At 41.7% G+C, this 23,946-nt stretch overlaps 1 protein-coding gene across 3 annotated transcripts in view; it reads left to right on the forward strand.

Annotated features, from left to right (window-relative positions):
- DNMBP (dynamin binding protein) overlaps positions 1–23,946 on the forward strand; it is an 87,227-nt gene that overhangs the window by 19,574 nt on the left and 43,707 nt on the right. Inside the window, exons 2-4 of one of the 3 annotated variants that reach the window (XM_075612294.1) lie at positions 1,326–1,472; positions 2,433–2,555; positions 7,202–9,202. In XM_075612294.1, coding sequence (XP_075468409.1) covers positions 1,328–1,472; positions 2,433–2,555; positions 7,202–9,202 — 2,269 coding nt within the window. In that variant the 5' untranslated portion in view covers positions 1,326–1,327. Of the gene's footprint in view, positions 1–1,325; positions 1,473–2,432; positions 2,556–7,201; positions 9,203–21,928; positions 23,832–23,946 lie in introns of those variants that run through there. The other 2 variants (XM_075612296.1, XM_075612295.1) reach the window with 2 other exon arrangements.

Genomic DNA, 23,946 nt, shown 5'->3' on the forward strand with positions numbered 1-23,946 from the left:
TCAGCCAATGAGGGCGAACCAGCTTTGTGACGCCTCTGCCACACTTCCCCAATCTCCTGCAGCCAAGTTCACACATTGCTTGGGCAACAGGTGTGCGCGAGGCTATGTGGTCCGTCGCGCGCAAGTAAGGACTATAATCTTAGCCTAAAGGCGTAACTCTAATGTCTGAAGTAGCCATTCGGGACATTTCAGCCCAAAATTCCCATTTACTTCAAACAGGGTTATTAGCCAAATCGGCTCAGATGGACACTTCATTCAATATAGAATAAGGCCCTAAAAGTTTAGAACAATAATAATCTGACAATATAGGTATTTCACATAAAAATAAAGACACGTCTGGTTAAAATATGTCAAATTCTCATTTCAAGGGGACTGTGATTCCAGTAGGGTGGCTTTTTTTGGCCATGAAATTCAATTATGGAACTTCTAATTAGGCTAATAAATGGCAGCCTTGCTAACTAACAAACACCCATTTATTAATACGATGGGCATTTATCACGGGGGAATCTGCATTTGTCAACGTTTATTTAGCATAAGAGTTGACGGTATTTCAAAGTAAACCCTTTTCTGCTTTGGGCGTAATAGGCCCTTGTGACTGGGATCGGGGTGATAATAAGGTGAAACAGGAAAGTGGATCAAGGCAAATTCCCCTATTTCCTTCCTCACATTCAACTGACATCCTTACCCTGACATTATTATTTATTTTTTTTGTATGTGAAATATTTCCACCTAGGTATTTTGGTAGGAAGTTGATTGCTTCGGTGGAGAGAGCAGCTTGTCCAGAAGTTGGGATTTCAAGCTGGTGCTCATGACTAATGTAAAATAATAAGTGTGTTCCATGCTGGGAAGTCAACCCACACAGCCGACGTATCGGTGGAAGAAGAACGTGTGTAGGTGTCACTTGTAGAATTCTGTTCTGCAGCGGCCTTTAATAATACAAAGGAAGCATTTGGTTAAAATGGAAAAGTTATGTTTTAAAAGATTGTTCAAAAAAAATACTTTTCCGATTTTTATTTATTTATTTTTGTTCTGTTCTTTTAAATCTCAATCCGCTACATTTAAAATTTAAAATCAGTATTGGGTTATATTTTTAATTGCTGAGTGTTTTAAGTAACGTGCAATAGCAAACAGCCCTTGCACTAGCTTTGAAACATGGTCTTTTACGTCAGGTTTCAGCATCTTTGTTACAAGATTACTCCCATATTGTTTTATATCGGTCAAATACGTATTAAAACACCCAGAGAATCCCATTGGAGTACTTGGTTACTTATTTTCCACTAGTTACTGTATGCGTGACCTGTTTTTGTTTCTGTTGAACCCCTTAGGTATGGAGGTTGGTTCCGTGGTGCGGGCGATCTTTGATTTTTGCCCCAGCGTCTCTGAGGAGTTGACTCTGTTCGCTGGGGAAGTGATTGAGGTTCTGAGTGTGATAGATGAGTTCTGGCTTCTGGGAAACAAGGAAGGAATCACAGGTAATCTCATCTTTTTATGTTTAAACTTTGCTTTTTAAATTAGCAACAAGGATTTCGTCCCTTTTTGTTATGTCATTCCTTTATTTGTTCATTAATATTCTTGATCACAAATTGCGATCACTTTTTGTCTTTTCATCCAGAACCGGCTTTATAATTTAGCCCCTTCAGTTTTGGAATGAAAGGTGATGAGGATATCCGCAGGGCTGATATTCAGCCTGTTCGTAACGGTTCTCCAGAACCGGTTGTTAAAATGCTTACCAGGGGGAGAGTGTGTAAGGGGGTGGGGAGGGGATGAGGAAGAATTAGGGAAGCTAGAAATAGAGGGGGGGGAGAGAATAGAACAGAGAAGACAGTGACGCTAGATATAGAGTGGAAAGGGGAAGGGGGGGGGATTGGAAACTAGAGAGGGAGAGTAGAGGGGAGGTAAACAAGGTGGAGATAGGAAGAGGTTAAAGGGGAGGTGGGGGGGGAGAGCTAGGAAGATGGGATGGAGGAGGGGGGCAGAGAGGAAGAGAAATGTGTGAGAGAGGGAATAATACCCTGATATAGAAAACACTGCTCTGTGTTATCAGTGAATGGATAATCAGCTTCATTATAATGATGCTAAGTATCTAGAAAAAAAAGAGGGAAATAAATCCTTTGAGTGATAAACTCTTCAGCGTCTATGGGCTGATAATGAACACACACAGCAGTTTGCGTGACACACAGTCCTTGTCACGGCGCATCACATACACCATTATTCCTTTCTGGGCACACAACTTAAGCTTCAACTGAGAGAAATTGTTAAAATTGGGATTTAACCCCTGGGTATGAGGATATAGCATAACAATAATGGTGTGTGTGTGTGTGTGTGTGTATGTATACACACCATAGCATCTGAACAAAAATGGCATTATTGTCCTTTTTGTTTTATAGGATTACTGTTAATTCACTTGCAATGTTAATTTCCATGTTTTACAGGGCAATTTCCTGTTAGTTTTGTGGAGCTGTTAACAATCCCCAGTGTGAAACATGGAGAGAAGATTTACGTGTGCGTCAGCGAGTTCACATCCCATGAACCGGGAGCGCTGTGCCTCCAAAGAGGTACGTTTGGGGAACGTTTTCCTGTTACATTGGGAATTCCTAGAACGCGCGTCAACCATGCAACCACTTGCCCCATTTTTCCTTCTAAATGATCCAATCTCCTGGTTTAGCAGAAACTGACGGGCATTACTTGTTATTTTTTTTTTTATAACAGTTTTTTTATTGGACACTTTCAGAAATTACAGTACATACAGGGGTGTCATGAGCCCATGACACTAAGGTTTATTACAATCTAGCAGTGACCAATAACTTTCCTTTGGTGGGGGGTAAAAAAGGGAACAGAGAGAGAGGGGGGGGGAGGGAAACATACAGGGGGAGGGAGGGGATTGAGGGGTAAGGAGGGGGGGGGATAGGCGCTCAGGCGTCTGCCCACCACCCCCCCGAGGACTGGGGGGAGGGAGTGCCCACCTTGTTGTTATTTTTTTATGATGATAACTAGGGGGACGTCTTCAGTCACTCTCTCTTTCTGGCTCATGTCACTTGTATTTTCTTGTTGGCAGCTATTTTGTCCCATCAGACAAAGTTTGTGGGTAATCCTTTCCAAACAAGTCTAATAACTGTGGGGACCAGCATAAAAAGGATAATGGGAGGTTCTTGGGGAGAAGAGGAATGAGAGATGACAAATTAAAATCTTGAGTGTGAATAGTAGTCTGCCTGATATATGGATTCAATTGTATTATGTGTATTTTTATACCATGCTGTTAACTGTACATCACTGAAATTAACCATGGGGGGTTCTGCAGAGAAATAACTCTTATTTTGTTTGATGGCAAATACAAGATGGCCACCGGTTTACCAATAGCCTTCCTGCGGCCTGCTTGACTATGGCTAGCCCAGTTGGCCATATTGACTTGCCTGGTGTTTGAAATCGATTGAAGAACATAAAAAGAAAAATTGTTGGTGGAGGGGTTGCTGCTTTAAGTGTCAGTTGACCCCCACCAGACCGAATAGAGTGGTAAACGAACACATTTTGTATTTGCCTTCCTCTCCCCAGACCCCCCCGCCCACCCACCCCCCATTCCAGAGAGAAATAAAAGTTGTAATATTTCCTCTTTTGAAAAACAAAATGGCTGCCAAAAGCCTTGTGCTGACAAAACGATAAGTGGCAATGTTGTTGTAATGCACCAGCGGAAATCATAAGAGTGGCAAAATATGTAAGTTGTAGTCATGCAGTGAAAACCAGTGCAGGTCACCTTGGAAACTGGGTCTGCCAATAGGGAAAGGTGACATCAGGGGTGCTCAACTCCAGTCCTTAACCCCCCCCCCTGCCCCAACAGGTCAGGTTTTCAGGATATTCCTGCTTCAGCACAGGTGGTTCAATCAGAGGCTCAGTCTTCACTGACGCAGGGACTGATTAAGCCACCTGTGCTGAAGCAGGAATATCCTGAAAACCTGACCTTTTGCGGGGGAGTGGGCTTCGGGACTGGAGTTGAGCATCGCCGGGTTTCATTATATGTGGTGTTTCTTCTTCTCAGTACAGGAGGGAGTAGAGGTGTTATATTAACAAACACGGAGTTCCCAGCACTCAATTAAGGAATAATCAAATGATGATCAAATAAGTAAATTTAATACGAAAAAGTATCCACACACAAGAATATACACAATGAGAGATGCGGGAGTAACGGGAGGTACTGATTACTCCAGGTGTAAATGACACCTAAGGGGGAAGGGGTGCAATGGAGGATAAGGAATGGGAAAAACAAGGGGAGGAAAACAAAAGTAGGGGGGTGGGTGGGATGGAAAAAAAGGGAAGTGGGGGATAACAATGCACCCTCCTTTTTGATTGTTATCCCCCACTTCCCCTTTTTTTCCTCCCCTTGTTTTTCCCATTCCTTATCCTCCATTGCACCCCTTCCCCCTTAGGTGTCATTTACACCTGGAGTAATCAGTACCTCCCGTTACTCCCGCATCTCTCATTGTGTATATTCTTGTGTGTGGATACTTTTTTGTATTAAATTTACTTATTTGATCATCATTTGATTATTCCTTAATTGAGTGCTGGGAACTCTGTGTTTGGGAGGGTTGAGCCCCCTCCCCCCTCCTTGTTCACGCTGCACCACTTCTGCACTTTTTTCTTTTGATTTTTACAGATTGAGTGCTGTCTGTCTGCTCCTTATATCTTGTTGATATATTAACATTCTGACAGGTCTGGCAAGGATAACTTGCAGAACTAATGGATATTCATCTAGGAATTTCAGACATTTCAAATGTGACCTCTGCAGGGAATTAATGTCTCTATTTGCCAAATTGCCCTCTGGCATTTTTTGCTTATAAGAAAATCTCTGTTTGGACCTGCATTACTGTTAAAAGTATAACATACCAAATAAACTCCTATTTAACGCACTATTTACTAACCACTATATTTACTAAGCAGTGCTAAGTTACAGGGCACCTAACCCAAATGGGTGATAAGGTGCCCTTATGACTTAGCACTACTTGGTGAATATGGTCCTACATATTGTATTGAACACATTTATTTTTGGTAAAGTTGGATATAGATGTAGTTAAGATCTGAGTTCAGTTGGATAATACCCACAAGGATGAGATCTAAAACAAAAATCTGTTCTGGGAAATAGCTCCTCTTCTATCTACAATACACCATCTCTCACCTGCTCAGGTCACTAATGGAACAAAGTTGTCAGTGCAACAATGGCCACCAACAGGTCAGGTTTTCAGGATATCCCTGCTGCATCACAGGTGGATCAATCCGTCCCAGCCTCGGCACAGGTGGCTCAATCAGTGGCTCAATCAGTGGCTCAGTCTTCTACTGAGCCACTGATTGAGACACCTATGCTGAAGCAGAGATATCATGAAAACCTGACCTGTTGGTGGCCTTTGAGGTCTGGAGTTGCCTACCCCTGCTCTATTCCATCTAAGGAGTGTTCCCATACATGATATATATTACATAGTCCCAGGAGTCTCCATAAGGTGTTGTTCTTGGTTGGAGAGGCTGCTCCCAGTAAAACAGAATACACCCAAATTCTTACAATGCTAAAAACACAGTCATCGAGCATGTGCCATCTTTATAGTAGTTAACTGGAATTTCACAAGAGCAACCACAATCACACTCGGACACAAATGAAAGTGACGGAAATAGTAAAGGAGAATCACCCAGATGGCAGCTGTGTGCAGTGAGATAGTCCTACATGCTCCACTCTCTCAGTATGTTTGGGAACGCAATTTCATTGTTTTCTCTGGTGGAATCTTAGTCAATGACTAGAATAGGGAGTATGTTATCTCTCTTATTTGTTTGACCTAAGATGTTAGAGATCAGGTGGATTATTTCTGAACCTCTTCTCCTTCTCGAACACTCGCCTGACCTAGGATAGGCCTTTTTACAGAAGAGGCATGTTCCCATAGGAAGTGTAGCTACTGTACAGAATAACTGAAATTGGTTATCAGACATCTTGGGTAGTTATGAGTAATACTTGCCAGTATTCTTTGGGGGGAAAAAAAACATTCGCACTGGAACAGCTGCAAACACTATATTTTCTGTATTGGTAGTTTGGTTACGATTGTAAAATAAGATTGTTAAATTCCAAAATAAAAAAGTTGTGACAATAATTGTCAAATTCCAAAATAAAAAAGTTGTGACAATAATTGTCAATCGAATACCGGTAAGTGATATAACAAAGGAGTTTGCTTGGCTTTGCCAGCAGAGGGCATCGTTTGGCTAATATTTGCTAAAGGAGTACTGTGACAACACATACAATTACTGATTAAAGTGATACTATATACGGTAGATATCAACTTTAGACAGCACTATTAAAAGTAAAACCAATGATCCTTAAAGCAAGTAATACAGAGTTGGTGCTCGGAAGACCAGGGGATACTCTGAGACAAAATCTCCACAAACAGATACAGTATATGTAATATTTATTTATTTATTTATAAAATATTTTACCAGGAAGTAATACATTGAGAGTTACCTCTCGTTTTCAAGTATGTCCTGGGCACAGAGTAAAAGAAATAATACATGGTTACAAGTACAGTTACATAAGTGAACAGGGTACACATTATATACAAGACATTGCATGCACAGTTAAAGAAAATATATATTATGAGCGTATGAAACAGTTACAGACCAGGTTAAAATGTGAGACGGCCTTAGATTTGAAAGAACTTAAACTGGTGGTGAATGTGAGAGTCTCTGGTAGGTTGTTCCAGTTTTGTGGTGCACGGTAGGAGAAGGAGGAACGTCCGGATACTTTGTTGAGCCTTGGGACCATGAACAGTCTTTTGGAGTCTGATCTCAGGTGATAAGTGCTGCATGTGGTAGGGGTGAGGATTTTGTTCAGGTGGCTGGGTAGTAATACACAATGTCACCCAGCACTCAACACAGACAAAGGTACTTTTCATAGTATTTAATACATTTATTTTTTTTGCATTACCTTTTATTACCTTTTGTCTGCGTTTCAAATCATTGCCCTCAGAATTTTTTTTTTTTTTACCTAATTTAAGGATTATTATTTTTTTTTTTTTAACATCCTATTACGAACTACATGTATATGACAAACATACATTCTTAACGTCTATGATTTATAGTTTGAATCAATGCTTCTCCCCCCTTTGCAATGGAAATAAAATGAAACTGCTTCAGCACTAAATGAAGGTGATTTATTAACGGTCGTCCTGTTTTCCTGCAGGGGATCTGGTGGTGCTCGAGGGATCATTGGCATCCAGTTGGCTTCAGGGAAGGAATTGTTGGGGTTCAAAGGGTTTTTTCCCATTATCATGCATTCAGGAGTTCTTCCTCTCATCCAGGAGCCGCCAGCTTTGTCAAAGTTTGATCTTGGAGCTCCCTAGCAATGCCCTAGGTCAGGCAAGAGCCATTATAGGACTGTCTGCACAAATGGAAGAGGAGCTAGACTTTCGAGAAGGAGACCTTATTACCATTACTGGAGTTCCAGAGCATGGCTGGTTTGAGGGAGAACTGAATGGCAGAAGGGGCATTTTCCCTGAAGGCTTTGTGGAACTGTTAAACCCTCTCAGGATCGCAGATAATTCAAATATATCTGACAATTGTGAGGGCTTGGAGGATGGTAGTTTGTCTGGTGTAACTCGATTCCCTACTGGAGGAAAAGAGGAAAAGGAAAAACTGGAAGATGATGAGGAGCAAGAGGGGACCTATGGAATTGCTCTTTACAAATTTCAAGCTTTGGAGCAGAGGGAGCTTGATTTCGATGTGGGAGACAGGATTAGGGTTATTAGCACATTAGAGGATGGCTGGCTAGAAGGGGAATTGTATGGAAAAAGGGGTATTTTTCCATACAGGTTTGTGAAATTGGAGAATGTAGAAAATGCTTCCTGTGAGGAGTACCCAGTAGAAACCAAGAACAGCACTGCTCCACATGAGCCTGTGCCCTATTCTGACGTATCCTCCCAGTATACCCACACTGGAACAAGTCCACCTTATTGGGATGTGGTTCACAAAGAAGACAATTCATCTTTCACAATTGGTGAATCTGAGAAAAATCAGGAAAGGCAAAGACCACATTTCAAAAGCAATAAAGAAATGCTCCCAGATGACTTTGAGGATATAAATTACATGTCTTCAAAACCCCAGCTACCTCCTCGTCCACAGACTAAGATGTATAGTCCTCCAAGTGTACAACCACCTGTCCACAAACCGAGAAAAGGCAATGCATTTATTGCAGAGCAGTTTGACAGGAGAGGCAGAATCCGTGCATCTGCTGGGGCGCAAGAGAAGTGGTCTTCAAAAATAGCTTCCTCTTCTGTGAAAGATAATGAGATACCTCATTCTCAGAACAGCTTATCGGAAGGGTCTAAAAGCAATAAAAAACAAAGTATTCCCTACAAAGACATTGTACACTGGGTAGAGGATCAGAGGCAGAAATCAAAAGGTTGTTCTTCTAATTTCAATGGTAAACATGAAAGTCCTAACACTTGGCCAGACTCATGGTCAACAGGATCAGATAGTCCATCTAATGCAATGTACATGGAAAGCAGTGGATCTGAATTAATTGACTTGGACTCCAAACTATCTGAGCAGCTTTCCCAGTTTGAAAAGAGCCTCTCCACCCCAGGAGCAGAGGGAGATAAGGTTTCAAGACATTTTTCGATACTGGATTACAGCTCTGAAATGGACATTATTAGTGGGTTGCCACAGCTTTCCAAACTCCAGAAATCACCAGATAAAAGAAGATTTTTAAGGCCCCCACCCCCTCGACCTCATCTTAGATCAAATTCAAATACATATTTATCTGTCAGACGTGGTCCACATAGAAGTGAATACACACAGAGTACGTCCCCTGCTTTTTCTGTCAAACCCTCCAGGCCAGCTCCACTACCTCCAGCGTGCAACCAAAGAAACACGCCGTCACCAAAACCACAGCCAAGAATGGACTCGCCGAACGAAAACTTGTCCAATATTCAGGATGCGGTAGATACAACACAAGAGGGTTTAAATCAGCTTGACAACGGGCAAAGTTCTCCGTGCCCATTCTTACTCTTGAAAATTGAAGATATAGAACGAGACCTGGAGGTTTACAGAAAGATGCGTGAGGAGCTCAGCTTAATGCTCGAGGAAGATCAAGATGAGATGACAAGAGCAGAGACTCTTGAGAACTTGGAGTTTTGTGACTCGAACATGGAAAGTTTGGATTTGGAGCTTCAGCAGCTGAGAGGTAGGATTGCTATTTCAGTTTTTGTCTTCGTTACCTGTCTGCCTAAACTAAGCTAATTTAGTATGTCAATAACATGTCTGACTGCGTTTTTTAAAACAATTCTCCATTTTTCTGAGCGGGTAGAGTCTTTGTTTTTACGTACATTTCCGGTAGGGCTATTTAGTTTCCATCATTGTTGAGTGATCGATTTTATTTTATAACGTGCATGTTTTTACACACTAACTACGGAGACAGAGATTAAATAGAATGGACATTTCCCGTGCAACTATTCACCTTCGTTGAAAATATCACTGTGAGATGAAAGCAATCAAGCAGCATGGGAAGTAGAGAGTAGGACGAATGTGAACACACTGCATGGTGTATAGCAGGTTTATTAAAGTCCTTCAGTTCAATGCTGCTCCTGCAGAAGTTATTGAATGTAGATACTACCACATGCATGCTCACTACTCATCTGACTTCAGATGTATTTAGTTCATTTGAGTTGTTAGGCCTTTTATCCTTACCTGAGCAGCGCAGCTAGGTACAACAGCGCTGCAAATGCAATAGCTGTTTGCTGTTGGCTCTGCAAAGGGTTACTTGCAGGGAAAATGAACTTCTTGTTGCTGAACACTTGCTCTGTTAATTGTTTTAGATTTGTAGGGCAGTGTAACCGGAGTCGCAGCTAAAAGGGCTATATAGTAAATCTCTGAAAGGCCACGTTGTTAAACTGTTTAAGATACCTCGGTAAGGTGAATATTGTAGTTTATGCAGAGGTGTTTTTGTAGAAAGCCCTAAAAAAGAAAATGTGATTTATATTTAAAATTACAATAAACACTTCAGCTTTAAATAAAGAAATGTGATTGAACAAAACCATGCATCCATTTCCAGTACTAGCCCCAGTCCCGTTCCTAAAATCATAATCTGCATATGTACTATTTCTTGTTGATGTGCTTGAATTTTTCAGGGCACCCACAGGTTATTTTGCTGCTTTAGTACATATCTGACCCAGTTTTCCACTGGTTCATTCACTGACCATGTGGCATTTTGAGAGGTGATAACAGAACGGGCACTTGCTTCTCTATAAAGCTTTTCTTTATACACAGATTTTACTGGTCTAGCTGTCTGAATTGTTACATGTTTGTACTGAGAATGCTCCTCCTTATGGAACTCTGGCGTTCTCTGCTCTCATCCTACTTTTTGTCTTCCCAAATATCAGCTCACACCCTTTACACACAAGCTGTTGCTATTGTTACTGCATTTGACTCACTGTAGAATGTGACCCAATAGTTTCCCTCCCACTTACAAGTCTCCGTTTCCACAGCTGGTGACACATTATTGCTCTGGTGAGGCAGTTAAGGATAACAATACCTTTCTGAGTTGGTGTGTTCACACCTCCATGGAAACCCTGCATTCTTCCCCAGCAGGCAGAATATGTATCCAAAACAGCCCTAGCAAACCTTTATCATCGTACTATAGCCATTTCATTTTTTTTTTAAATGAAACATTTGAAATAATACCTCCTTATTTAATAACGTTATTTCATATAGCGCTTTTCTTCCATTGGGAGTCAAAGTGCTTTTAACAACTGTGCGGTATGCAGCATTCAACATATAATTTTACATGCACAGTTCCTGCCCCAAAGAGCTTACACTATCTCCCTATGCCTCAAGCACTAAAACGTCGTGACTTTGCATGTGGTCACAAGGAGCCGGTTCTGGGATATGAACTAGACTCCCCTGCTTCAAATTTATTTATAAAATATTTTACCAGAAAGTAATACATTGAGAGTTACCTCTCGTTTTCAAGTATGTCCTGGGCACAGAGTTAAGACAAATAATACATGGTTACAAATACAGTTACATAAATGAACAGGGTATACATTATATACAAGACATTGCGTGCACAGTTAAAGAAAATATATATTATGGGCGTATGAAAGAGTTACAGACCAGATTAAAATTTGAGACAGCCTTAGATTTGAAAGATGGATGTGAGAGTCTCGGGGTGCACGGTAAGAGAAGGAGGAGCGGCCGGATACTTTGTTGAGCCTTGGGACCATGAACAGTCTTTTGGAGTCTGATCTCAGGTGATAGGTGCTGCATGTGGTAGGGGTGAGGAGCTTGTTCAGGTAGCTGGGTAGCTTGCCCATAAAGAATTTAAAGGCAAGACAGGAAAGGTGAACTTTGCACCCAGACTCGAGTGATGACCAATCTAGTTCTTTGAGCATTTCACAGTGATGTGTGTTGTAGTTGCATTGGAGAACAAAACGACAAATTGAATTGTAGAGGGTGTCAAGTTTGCTAAGGTGGGTTTGAGGTGCCGAGCCATATACTATGTCTCCATAGTCAATAATTGGCATTAGCATCTGCTGTGCGATATGCTTTCTGACCAGGAGACTTAGGGAGGATTTGTTCCTGTAAAGTACCCCTAGTTTGGCATAGGTCTTGGTTGTCAGGGTATTAATGTGCATCCCAAATGTTAAGTGTGAGTCAAACCATATGCCCAGGTATTTAAAACTAGTGACAGGGGTTAGGGTGGTGTAAGCGTTGGTTCTAATCTGGAGCTCAGTCGCTGGCAGCTTTAAAAATGTAGTCTTGGTCCCAAATACCATTGTTACAGTCTTGTCAGTGTTTAAAAACAGTTTGTTTTGGGAAATCCAGTTTTCGAGTCTCAAAAAGTTACGTACCCTTATTTTGCGTAGTGGAGCATGGGTATCGCAGAGTTTTAAGAACTCGGATTGGAAATAGTCGAGTGCAGAATCGGGGTCGGGAATTAAATCGATTCTGTGCCATGGGCAGTTGGTACGGTCATCCAGAAACTGTTGTGGGTTAAAGTTTTTAAATGTTCTAGTGAGGAGAACTTTAGGGCTTGAATGGGGTGGTTTAATTTTCCTTACACAGCACACTATTGCATGGTCACTGAAAATATCAGGAAGGATGCCAGAGGATTGGATTCTGCTGGGGTTTGAGGAAAGAATCCAGTCCAGCAAGGAATGGTTGTGCGATTTCAGGTTTATCCGTGTGGGTTGGGAAATGAGTTGTGATAGGTTAAGTGACTTGAGTTGTATCTGGATTTTGTGGTTTTTAGGGTCAAGCCAATTGAAGTTGAAAGTCAGTGTCATTGTTTTATTTTTTAAATATATGCAGCCTTTGATGATCTTATTGATAACTAATTACCTAAATGAACGATCTATTCGTTCTCCCGTGATCAATCGGCAAAATCCTGCTTTCCAGGGTTAACTAAATGGCTGAAGGATTGGCTTAAAACTTAAAGGCAGTCAGTGTAACTCAGCAGCTATAATGTATTCTTATATTACTAGGGTAACATTATCTATTGTTACAGTTTGCAGCTCAAACTGCTGGGAATATTGGCAACAAATTATCACAAAAAGGAAAGTGTTACAAAGATCTTGCACTGCTGGGGTGTGGGATAATTAAAGCCTGCTATAGAAATCGAAGGATTAACAGTATTTTAAAACTCATTAAAAAGGGCATAAGGTGTAGATTAAAAAATAATAATAAAAACTCTGCTGCCTGTTGCAAAGTAATTCTCAGCCGGCTCCTCTGGCAGCAGTTGGGTCAACATAATGTCTAGATAATTCACGTGAAACAATTGCATTCTCTTGGGGCCAGCAGCTTTATCTGCATATGCCGTTGACATCAATGTTTAGATTGTAAGCTCTTTGGAGCAGCACCGCGTTTTTTTCTTCACTTTGTTCATGCTGTGTTAATAAACAATGGTTGTTCTTGGGGAGGGGTAAGGTATGGGGGGGGGGGGTTCTGTTTCATTTGAGTTTTTACTTGACATTTTATATATCCATTTCAAATTAACCATTTCATAGCACTCTATTTCTAGGAATTGCGTATTTCTTAGAGGTCACCCTGCCATCCTATGCTGTAGACCTGGGGTGGGCAACTTCAGCCCTCAAGGGCCACCAACAGGTCGGGTTTTCATGATATCCCTGCTTCAGCGCAGGTGGCTCAATCAGTTAGAGATGACATTCAGTCTTTTAAAATCCTTCCCATCTGAGGGAGATACAGATACAGGCGCTTTCTATTCAATGAAATCATACTGATTGTTGCTGCTACAGCAGGGGTGGGAAACTCCAGTTCTCAATGGCCATGATGAACAGGTCAGGTTTTCAGGATATCCCTGCTTCAGCACCGGTGGCTCAATCAGTGGCTCGGTCTGATTGTGCCACCTGTGCTGAAGCAGGGATATCCTGAAAACCTGTCCGGTTGGTGGCCCTTGAGGACTAGAGTTGCCCACCCCTGCTGAAGACCCACCGTGATTCTGAGTAAGCCAAAGACTTCAGAGATTTGACGTCATGCCGGCCCTTCCCCACATGCTTGTCGCCAGCACACACCTGATCATGGAACTGGCACGCTTACAGTATGAGGCATACACACATTTTTAGCAGGTGGATAACTGTGCGCATGATAGTATGAATGCAGGGACCGCTGCTTGTAATTAGCATATCGGTGAAGCTGTCAGACCTGTCATATCGTTCCCACCTTAAAGTTGCGTTTCACATAGTGGAATGCCATCTAAATGTCATGCGTGTTAAATGTAGCAAATAACACCACCGCTTGTGAGCACACTCACATGTCTGACAGGTGTGCAACCTTTACATGTAAAGATATATGGTAGATATATTTGGCCCTTCAGAGGATCTCGATGTATATCATTCTGTTCCTTCCATGAATGTCGTTCTTTTTTTCGTGTCCTGGTTTTATCTGTTAAACCTTCGGCTACGAGGATTATTTGAACGGTTTCCACGACACCAGGAAATGCTGTAAGGCCAATAGCTGCCCCTCTTGTTCCTCCCAAGTTTTCTTAGTGAGTTTTGTGAAGGACAGAGTTTAACACCGTCACTGCTGGAGGAACTTGCAACACAGAAGGGGATTGAACATTAGCATTTATAAAATGTCCACACGAGCTGCTGTAACACGAGAGGAAACATTTCTGTCTGTCCCTCACAGAATACCCTTCTTGCCATCATGTGTGATTAATGTAGCATTTCAAGTTTTTTTTTTTTTTGGTGGGGGTGGGGGGGGGGGGGGTGAAAAACACAAATTCACCCTTTAAAGTGCCTGCCTTTCCCCATTATCTCTTGGCATACAATGCTTCCACTGCTGAAAGGGATTCTGGGTAAGAACATGCAAATGAGCACAGTGTAAGCCTTTAACTTCATGTCCATTATTTTAACATGGATCACGATGAGCTTATGCCTGCCGGATTACACAGGGGTTAAAGAAGTGCAAAGCCAGTTTACCTACTCCTAGACGGCTGTTTTAAACCTTTTGGGTTTTGGGTCTCATCGGTGTGAGCCTGGTTATTCTGGCCTTGCAATGTGACTCTGGGATAGGTTCCAACCACACGTTATATACGTTACAGTGAGCAAAAAAGTGACGACGACCTAAATAAATGAGAGGTCTGTGTAGGAAAAAACTGGCGCATCTCATAATTCCTTTGATGTTTTTGTGTTGCACCTGCCCACCCAACACGTGATGTTCTTTCTGTGGCTTCCCTGAGAGTTAGAGGGCATTGGGAGTGTTCGTTACTGTCTGCAAACGATTATATATTTTTGGCTCTATTCTCTAAGCAGCAAAAGGTCAGAGTAGCTGGAAGCGCAGATATTTGCTTTTATTAAGCGCATATTTGTATTCAGGAGGGACCTCAAAAATGAAATACGCCTTTAAGTGAAATGTCGGCTCTTGCAGAAGTGCTAATTCTAGGTGATTGGGCAAAACTTTCTCACATTCTCTCTACATTCTCCTCTCGCGTCCACTTCACTGCTCATCCTGCACTTGCTCAGCAAAGTTAGGTGTTTCTCATCTCTCTGGCTTTACTTCTTTAGATTCATTTCTATATTTCATACTGTACTTTGTTGGTCAAAGCTTTTAACAGGCCCCTTTTATTTCTTTTTTGTATCTGTGTGCAATTTTGATTTAACTAATTGTGTTCTTTATCATTTTGGGACAACGAAACTATATTTCCTGGTGCAGAATGATTATTTTGAGTAATTGTGTGCTTTGATTTTTTTTTGAAGCCATTCTTTGAAGTTTAGCTACTCATTGTTTATTTTTCCTTTATTTTGTATCTGTTTTGTTTTTTGCTTTCACGCTATTTCCCCATTTTTGTGCTTAGCTGGTTTTTTTTCCCTCTTTCTTTCCTCGTCTTTAACATGTCTTTAAACATTACCACAAATTGGACGTTCTGGCAGATCTTGGCTTTCCCGTTGGTAAAACTGTCCACTCTCGTCAGTCAGATTATCCTCATTGCATCTAAACAGGGAACAGGTATTGTTCATGTATCGTGTAATTATTATACTGGAATAGAACAGTGGGGGGGGGGGGGTTTGGCTGCTTGTGTAACCCAGTAAATTGTTGGTTGTTGGAATTTCCATATATCACAGGTCACAGCAATGAGCTGTTTAGTTAGAATATATTGAGACATTTTTTGTTTTTATTTTCTCCTTTTTTGCTGATTTAAATTAGTACTTTTTGTTTTTGTTTTTGAATGTTTGCATGCTTGTAAAATAATATTTCTATATAAGCATTAGATTTACTGGGTGTCGTGATACAGATGAATACGTTTGTGGGTTTATTTACACCTATTTCATGTTTGCTGGAATTCCTAGGCCAGTGTTTTTAAACAGGGTTTCCCCGTGCACCCCTAAAAGGCTCCCTGCTATTTTCAGGTCATTTGAAAATTGTACCAAATACAGAAGAATTTACAATGCATCTGATCTCAGACGTGCTATTAGAGAGGGTTGGGGTTCCTTACAATGCATCTGATCTCAGACGCGCTATTAGAGAGGGTTGGGGTTCCTTACAATGCATCTGATCTCAGACGTGCTATTAGAGAGGGTTGAGGTTCCTTACAGTGCATCTGATTTCAGGGGCGCTATTAGAGAGGGTTGGGGTTCCTTACAATGCAACTGATCTCAGACGCGCTATTAGAGAGGGTTGAGGTTCCTCAGAATCTCCTGTATGGTTGCTTAACTAAAAAAATAAGGTTGGAAACCACTGTCTTAGGCTCTTATTCTAATGGGGTTATTCTTATTCTAATGGGGTTTTCACGCGATGGCACCAAATTGGCGCTACTGTACTTTGTTGAATAATTTGCACTTCTTGATGAAAAAATATCTGAAAATGATTGGGTGTAAAAAAGGATTTGTTTACATCACATCACACATGACTACACAGGAAGTAGATAGAGTTTGAGGGAGGTTCCCACATAGATGATGGGATGAAATGCTGATGCCTATTTGTTTGCTCAAAACCTGTCCTTTTAAAGGCTTCTTTGCGTTGTACAGTAACTTCACCTATAGAATTACAACACAAGAGGGAAGAAATAACCTCCATAGTGGTACAAAACGGGAGAGCAGAGACACGTGTCCCAGGCTTCAGGGGGCCCAGGCGGCGCTCCGATGCTGGAAGTTGGGCCCAACTTCCCGTATCGGACCCCAGCTTCCCTCCGCGTCGGGCCCATTCTGACCGGAGGCCTTCCCACAGGTAAGATTCTTAGGGAGAGGGGGAGGGAAGGGAAGTGAGTGGGAGGGAGAGTGGAGGTAGCGGGGGCGGGGGGGGAGAGAAATACAGTGGGGAGAGTAGAAGGGAGAACAGTGTGAGGGGGTGAGTGAATGGGAGGAGAGTTACAGGGGGAGAGTCGGGGAGAAATATGGGGTGGGTGGAGTGAGAGATATGTAGTATGAGGGGGAGTGTAAAAAAAGAGCGAGAGAGGAGGGGGACTCGCAAAGCTGTCGACAGAAAATGCTCAGGTGGAGACTTTAATCCAGGGCCTGGGGAAAGTCGTCGGCGGCCCTGGCTTCACTGACACAGACCTCCACGCTGGGACAACAAAATAACCTGATACCCGCTTGAAGAAAGCCCTCTGCTTTTGAAGGTGCAATCCCTAGTAGGATATATATATATTTTTTTAAGAACTCACTAATGTAACCACTGTAAAAAAGCAACAATGTTTCTTCAGAAACAATGCAATTTGTAATTTCTATGGTCATCTAGGAATGTGGGGGCGCTTGTCAGCCAAGCCCCCACCTAAAATACTTTGAAACTTCTTACGTGGCAGGAAGTCCCTTTTTTAAAGAATCATGCTTGGATTGAAGAACTCGGGAGAACATATTGAACAGGCATGTCCAACTCCAGTCCCCAAGGGCCCCCAACAGGCCAGGTATTAAGGATATCCCTGCTTCAGTATAGGTGGCTCAATCAGTCCCTGCTAGAGCACAGGCGGCCCTGTCTTCTTGAGCCACTGATTGAGCCACCTGTGCTGAACAGGGATATCCTGAAAACCTGTCCCGTCGGTGTCCCTTGAGGACTGGAGTTGGTCACCTCTGATCTAGAATACGATGCAGCTGAAATTCAAATGTGATGCGGTCAGTCCCTTTACATGGGAGGGAGAGCAATGAGACAATCAGATATATTTAATACTGTAGGTTTAAAAGGATAGATTCTCATCTCTTCTCAATCATTTCACTGTATACACATACAAGAGTGCAGACAAAACTGTGCTAGTTGAATCCTAATAGTGTGTGTGTGTGTGTGTGTGTGTATTACAGTATATTATATGCTTGAGAAAGTATATACGGAAACATCAAACCTTTTTGAATAAAACCCTTTTCTATACTCCTTGTTCCTTAGAGTACCTGATCAGAAATATATGTAAAGCATTAATTAATGTCATTATTTTATACTTGCAACACAGAATAAAAAAAGAAACAATACATTATTACCCAGTATCACAAGATACTATTCATGCTATGCACCATGCGTTTGTTTGACACACTTCTAATTATCCGGAACATTCTTATACACATACATTTAATCAGAGCACCAAGTCTTTATTGAAGCATATTGTACAAGGACATTGCTTCCATATCTTTCACTGGAACAGCATGTGAAATCCATGTGAAGGCAACGTATTTTACGGATGACATACCACACGTAGCACGTTTTCCGGGGACGTGACATAATCCGTAACATTACAGCCATCAGTTCCGAACATGAGTAAGCGGCTTAATGCAAATATATTGTCCTGACTGATTAAATAGACGCCACAGGTCCAGGCTAGTTGGCTGGATTCTGTTTGTTGATTTGTATCATCCCCGTCTCTTTTTGCCATATTATAGACATGTTGCATCTTGTTTGGAACCGTTCTATATAATACTTTATTTTTAGTTACCGTGTTACTTGCTGGGGCAGTTTAAATGATGTATTTGTACATAGAGGGTTGGGTAAAGGCGCAGTGCCATGACCAAACTGAACTATAGAGATGTTATAATGTTTACAAACAGGACGAATATTGCTACAATTAATTTAGTATATTATGGGTGACTGCAAATTGACTCAAGATGAACTTTGAGCTCCGTGAATCATAGCAAACCGGAGCCAATTACAAATGCTACCCCCAATCTAGTCCAAAAAATATCATATTTATAAATGATTAGTTTTATTGGTAGCCACTATTTCCTCTGCCAGAATCCCCTGGGTTTTTTTTTTAACCCACTCTTGCCCCCACAGGAGCTCAGTGACAGCGTTGAACTGGAATTAAAGCTTAGTCTCATTCTGTCTGCCATGTTCTTCTATCCCAGGCAGCATGGTTTTTTTTCCATTTCCAAAAACACGAGGAAGTTTTAGTGTGGGGGAGGGGGGGGGGGTATAGGAGTGTGAACCCTTAGATAAAGCAAGACAAACTTTTCTTTTTTTTTCTGTAAAGAAAATCGAATTGCACCTTTTAACTATGGCTTTTTTCCATTGTGCTGATGAATGAGAAGAAACATTAAAGCTGCAGTTCAGTCTTTTTTTTATTTTTTATTTTTATTTATTTTTTTACTTCAATAGTTTCATGTGTGCAATCTCTAATTACCTAAAGAACTGTATAGCTGCAGGTCAATTCGTTCTCCATGTATTGATCTGCGAAATTTGGTGACATAATTAGTGAAGGGATCTGTTTATATTCTGCTTCAGTCTGTCAGTGGAAGCTCATGAATATTCGTGAGCACTCCTACACTGACATGTGCAAGAGGGAGGGCAGTGCTGACAAAGGGGTGTGCCAGGGCTTGTGACAGGACATGAAGGGGCAGTGCCTTAGCAAATGCTTGTTAAAATAGAATACAAGAAAATTGGTCTTTCAAAGTTGTTGTTTTTAAAACAGAAAATGCTAAAAGTATTTTTTCTTACTACAGAACTGATTTATTAAAAAAAACACACATGCAGGATATTGACTGAACTGCAGCTTTAAGAGCATTCAGTGATTTGCCCATACTGGTAAATGTTGTTGGTTTTAGACAAAGCTGGTCTGGTCGATTTTTATACTTTGCTTCAGTTTATTTTGCTTCTTCTTTGTAGATTTACTTAACTATAACAACGATGATGTCGCTTCTAAACTTTGGTAGGATTTCTGGTTCATATATTATTTTGTTCCTTTACCATTTGATAACACACATTGATATAACATTGAGATAACAGCACAGGGTGGTGTAGTTGATGAATGGATACCATTCGAGGCTGATCTGTATTCAACTCATTCTCTCCCCTGCCCCGCCCCCCGTCCCTTCCCCCCCCCCCCCGTCCCTTCCCCCCCCCCCCCCGTCCCCTCCCTCTCCCTGTATAGCACGGACACTTTAGCCTGTGCTGTACTGACTATTTTGAAGACACAGCAAGTCGCTGTCTACATCTAACTTTGGTCTCTATGGCACCAAGTGACTTGCCCACGGTTACAACACAGAGGTGGCACTGGGATTTAAACTGAGCTCATGTGCTTCAAAGATTGCCACTGAGCTAGTCCTACACTGTGCTCTAGAATGGTCCTTTCTTCTAAACTCCTAGTACATTTCTATTTTTGAGTCCACCCCCCCCCACCCCCAAAGTATGTTTTGCTCTCCAAGAAAGTATTGCTGTTACTGTGTAAACATCCAGATGATTCTCAATGCAAGGTGTTCATTTTTACATGAGCTGCAGCTTTACAATTTACGCAAAATAGCTTTTAATAGTTTTCTATTAAATATGAAGTGAAGAACGTGAAAACCGGCGCTTCCAAATATGACCAGCAGCAGTACGAGTTGAGATAAAGTCCATGTTTTCTTAACTTTACTTTATTCCCAGAGTTCAGAGAGCACCAGTCCACTACTTTTAGCTTGTGCTGTTTTGCTATTTTGCTTCTGTTTTAAACCTTTCAGACCCGGGATTTTCTCTGTTCCCAACAGACATTCCTGCACAGGAGACATTAGGTGCATCAAAAACTGTCAAACCAACAATGTGTAATAGGAAAACAATAAATTGCTGGTTTACAAATCAATAGTATATTTTTATACACCATTATCGGAAGAACCAGTCCTGCTTTGGTCCTTTTCACATTTGAAAAGTTTAACTTTACACCAAGCTCACAAGTGTTTGTTGCAATCTTGTATGTACAGAGACCTACACTGCTGGTTCAAAGGTGTTATTTGCCTTAAAGCGCTTACAAACCAACCCATTCACTGGGAGGCAAAGAGGTCTAGTGAAAATAGACATGTGCAGCAGAGAGGCTTAGAAGATAATCAAACATAGGTATTGTTTTATTATATAGCATGCACTGTACATAAAATCGAATTAATTATTGGTCCCAGAGGCACAGGAAGGTATAGTGACTTACCAGAGGCACAGGGGGAGTTCACCCTTTTATTACTGAGCTATGCTGTCAGCCCATATTAATGTTGAATACTTTTAATTTCTTGGTTGTTTATTGCCATGGAAATTAGCTTTATGCCATGTGTGATCTGCTCCCCCCATGTGCGATCTGCTCCCCCCTTGTGCGATCTGCTCCCCCCTTGTGCGATCTGCTCCCCCCTTGTGCGATCTGCTCCCCCCATGTGCGATCTGCCCCCCCCCTTGTGCAATCTGCCCCCCCCCCTTGTGCGATCTGCTCCCCCCATGTGCGATCTGCTCCCCCCCATGTGCGATCTGCTCCCCCCCATGTGCGATCTGCTCCCCCCCATGTGCGATCTTCTCCCCCCCATGTGCGATCACTGATTTCTATATCATGACTTGGTCATGTGATGCACTGTTGTTCCTGTTCAGTAGTTAGTCATTGCTGCAATTCATTCCTCAAGCATTTTAGTGCCCTTTAAAAATTACCTTGAGGGGAAAGACCAGGAATGTGTTTCTGTCACTCCTAGAATGGTTACATAATGTACACGCCCCAGGCAAAACAAAAGTGTATTCCTTGTGTATTTTATTCTGTAGTTTGAGGTGTCATGTAATGTATTGAAGCCAAAGGAATAAATATATATAATTTTTTTTACAGTGATGCCGCTTATTTTTTGTGTATTTGCTATCCTTAATCATAAAGTATAAATAAAGTGGTTTTATTCTTGCTTTTATGCATTATTTCTCAACAATTTGCGGCTATTGGAGCTTGATTTGAAGAAGATTAAAAGAAATAGCTCTGACAAGCGGTCAGATTTAAAACCATCTTGCCCTTTTCAAGCTTCTCTTGTCCGCTAAATCATTTTGAGATTCCTGCTTTTGTGTCATGTAAGAATTATTCTCGCTCACTGGACCTCGGTTTCACATACCATACTCTGTAGTCTGCCTCCTTGAGTATTTTAACATAACAAAGTAGTTAAGCTTGTTCAGCCACTGAGAAGAACCCAGCCTTCAGATGCAAAATAGGGAAGCTCCTACCCAATCACACTCAAGGACTTATCAAGACTCGGATCATGTGACCCTGGCTACTAATTAATTCCGGAATCAGGTGGGAGAGGTAGCAGAGGTTTGCCGATTGGCCACTCAAGGTAAAGAAGGAAAAAAAAAAAGTCTGCGTTTGAGTTTCAGTGCAAACGTACAGAGAAGGGAGTGTCTCCAGGTATGCCGAAAGAGACTGACACAGAGATCCAGCCAGGCAAATTGTAGCTAGCTCGATGGATTCTTCTTTCCCAGACAACAAACAGTGTTTTCAGGCTGCAGCACACGGGGTGGTGTGTGAACAATGGGCTTGGGAAAGTAGAGTGCCAGCGTAGGGCTGGGGAAACGTCCAATCACCAGTATGAGTGCACAGCCGCATGAACAATACCGGACTGCAAAAGATGGGTCTGCAGTTCCTAAAAAGGACCACCGCAAGCCAAGCTGGGAGTATGAAGATTGTCAGAATCTAGGGAAACGGGACTTTCCTGAAGCGGAAAAGTTCTATCGCGACCAGAGCTATGCTAAGGATTATAGCACTTCATCCACGAGGGAGGGGAGATATTACACAAACGGCAGGAAGGAGGACAGAATACCCAGAGGATACAGAAAAGTGGAAGATCCATATGATTATTGCAGGAAATCGCAGACCGAGGATTATAGTGGTAAGAAAACCGCTGACAAATATTATGAACGTTGGGAAAACTCCAGCGAGAATTCTGGAAAATATAGGACAGTTGACAGTCGGTGTGAAGACAGAAGACCTTTTTATGATGACCTGAACGATTACAGATCTTCATATCCTGACCACGGAGATATGAACCCTCGCTATGCTCCTGTTAGAAAATCGGACTTTCGTTATGCCCACCGGATGAACGAAGACAAATATTACAGAGAGTATGATCGGGAAAAGTTTGACAAATATTCTGATAGAGAAATGGAACGTTATAGTAACTTTGCCAACCGAAGTGTTGAGAAAATAAACGCTGACCAACCTCGTGGAGATTATAGAGCAACAGAATATATGGATCGTAACAGGCGTAATTGTGACCATAAGGATTATAGAAAGATGAAGAACAGTCATACAAATGGGGAGAGTTTTGATGCAAGTTCTTGCAGGTATGGTGAAATTCCATATAGCAAAGGTAGAACTTCAAATCGAGACGGTGAGGATTGCCGACGAGAGAAAATAGAAACTGGAACTATTGAACTCAAGGATGCTAGACAGGGTTCTGATTCTAGGAAGTATAATACACAGCGTTCTGATTATAGGCCTTTGGATTGCGATGATATTGAGGACAGGACAGCTGCAAGTCAGTATAAGGATCAAAGCGTTTCAGATGACGATTGTGAAGACCGGAAGACAGAGAGAAGTAATTTTGTAGACTTTGACGTAGAGCCGCAGAGCTGTTCTAAGCGTATGGGCTATGATTTTGAGTACAATCCGCCTGATGAAGTTGAACTCTATTTTAATACAGCAGAAAGTGATAATGTTCTAAAAAACGGTGAACAAAAGGACAAAGATCAGCACATGGACAGAAGAGCATTGGATGGAAAAAGTGTGGATTATGAGAGTTCTGAAGATGAAGGTAAGCAACTCAAGGAACAGGGGAAGAGAGACAAGTATGAAAGCTCCTCGGAGGACCAAAAGGCTTCTGAAATGGCCTATGAGGACCTTGGTGCGCCAGAAGGAAGCGATGGGTTATTTCAAGAGTTTATTCATTCAAACGACTTTCAAAGCTCTAAGAACAGGTCCGGTCTCAAGGAAATCCAATGTGAAAACTTTTATGATCGAAGAAGTTCTCATTTCTCAGGGCAACCACTTAGTTATGAGCAGGAGACCTACAGAAGGCCTGAGTATGTGCCCAACACTGATTCAATGAAAAGAAATAGCATATACAGGCGAACTGCTCCCAGCAGCCTACGGAGTTCAGAGTTTGTTCAAAACAGGAGAAAGAAACGAGGTAAGATTAATTCATTTCTTAAAAGTGTAATCCATCTTGCTTGATTTACAAATATGTATATTCTTTATTAATGGCACCAGATCTTCCATAGATTATTCTTATACATTGTACTTTG

The sequence above is a fragment of the Ascaphus truei genome, chromosome 8 (genome assembly GCF_040206685.1).
Source record: "Ascaphus truei isolate aAscTru1 chromosome 8, aAscTru1.hap1, whole genome shotgun sequence".
NCBI lineage: Eukaryota > Metazoa > Chordata > Amphibia > Anura > Ascaphidae > Ascaphus > Ascaphus truei.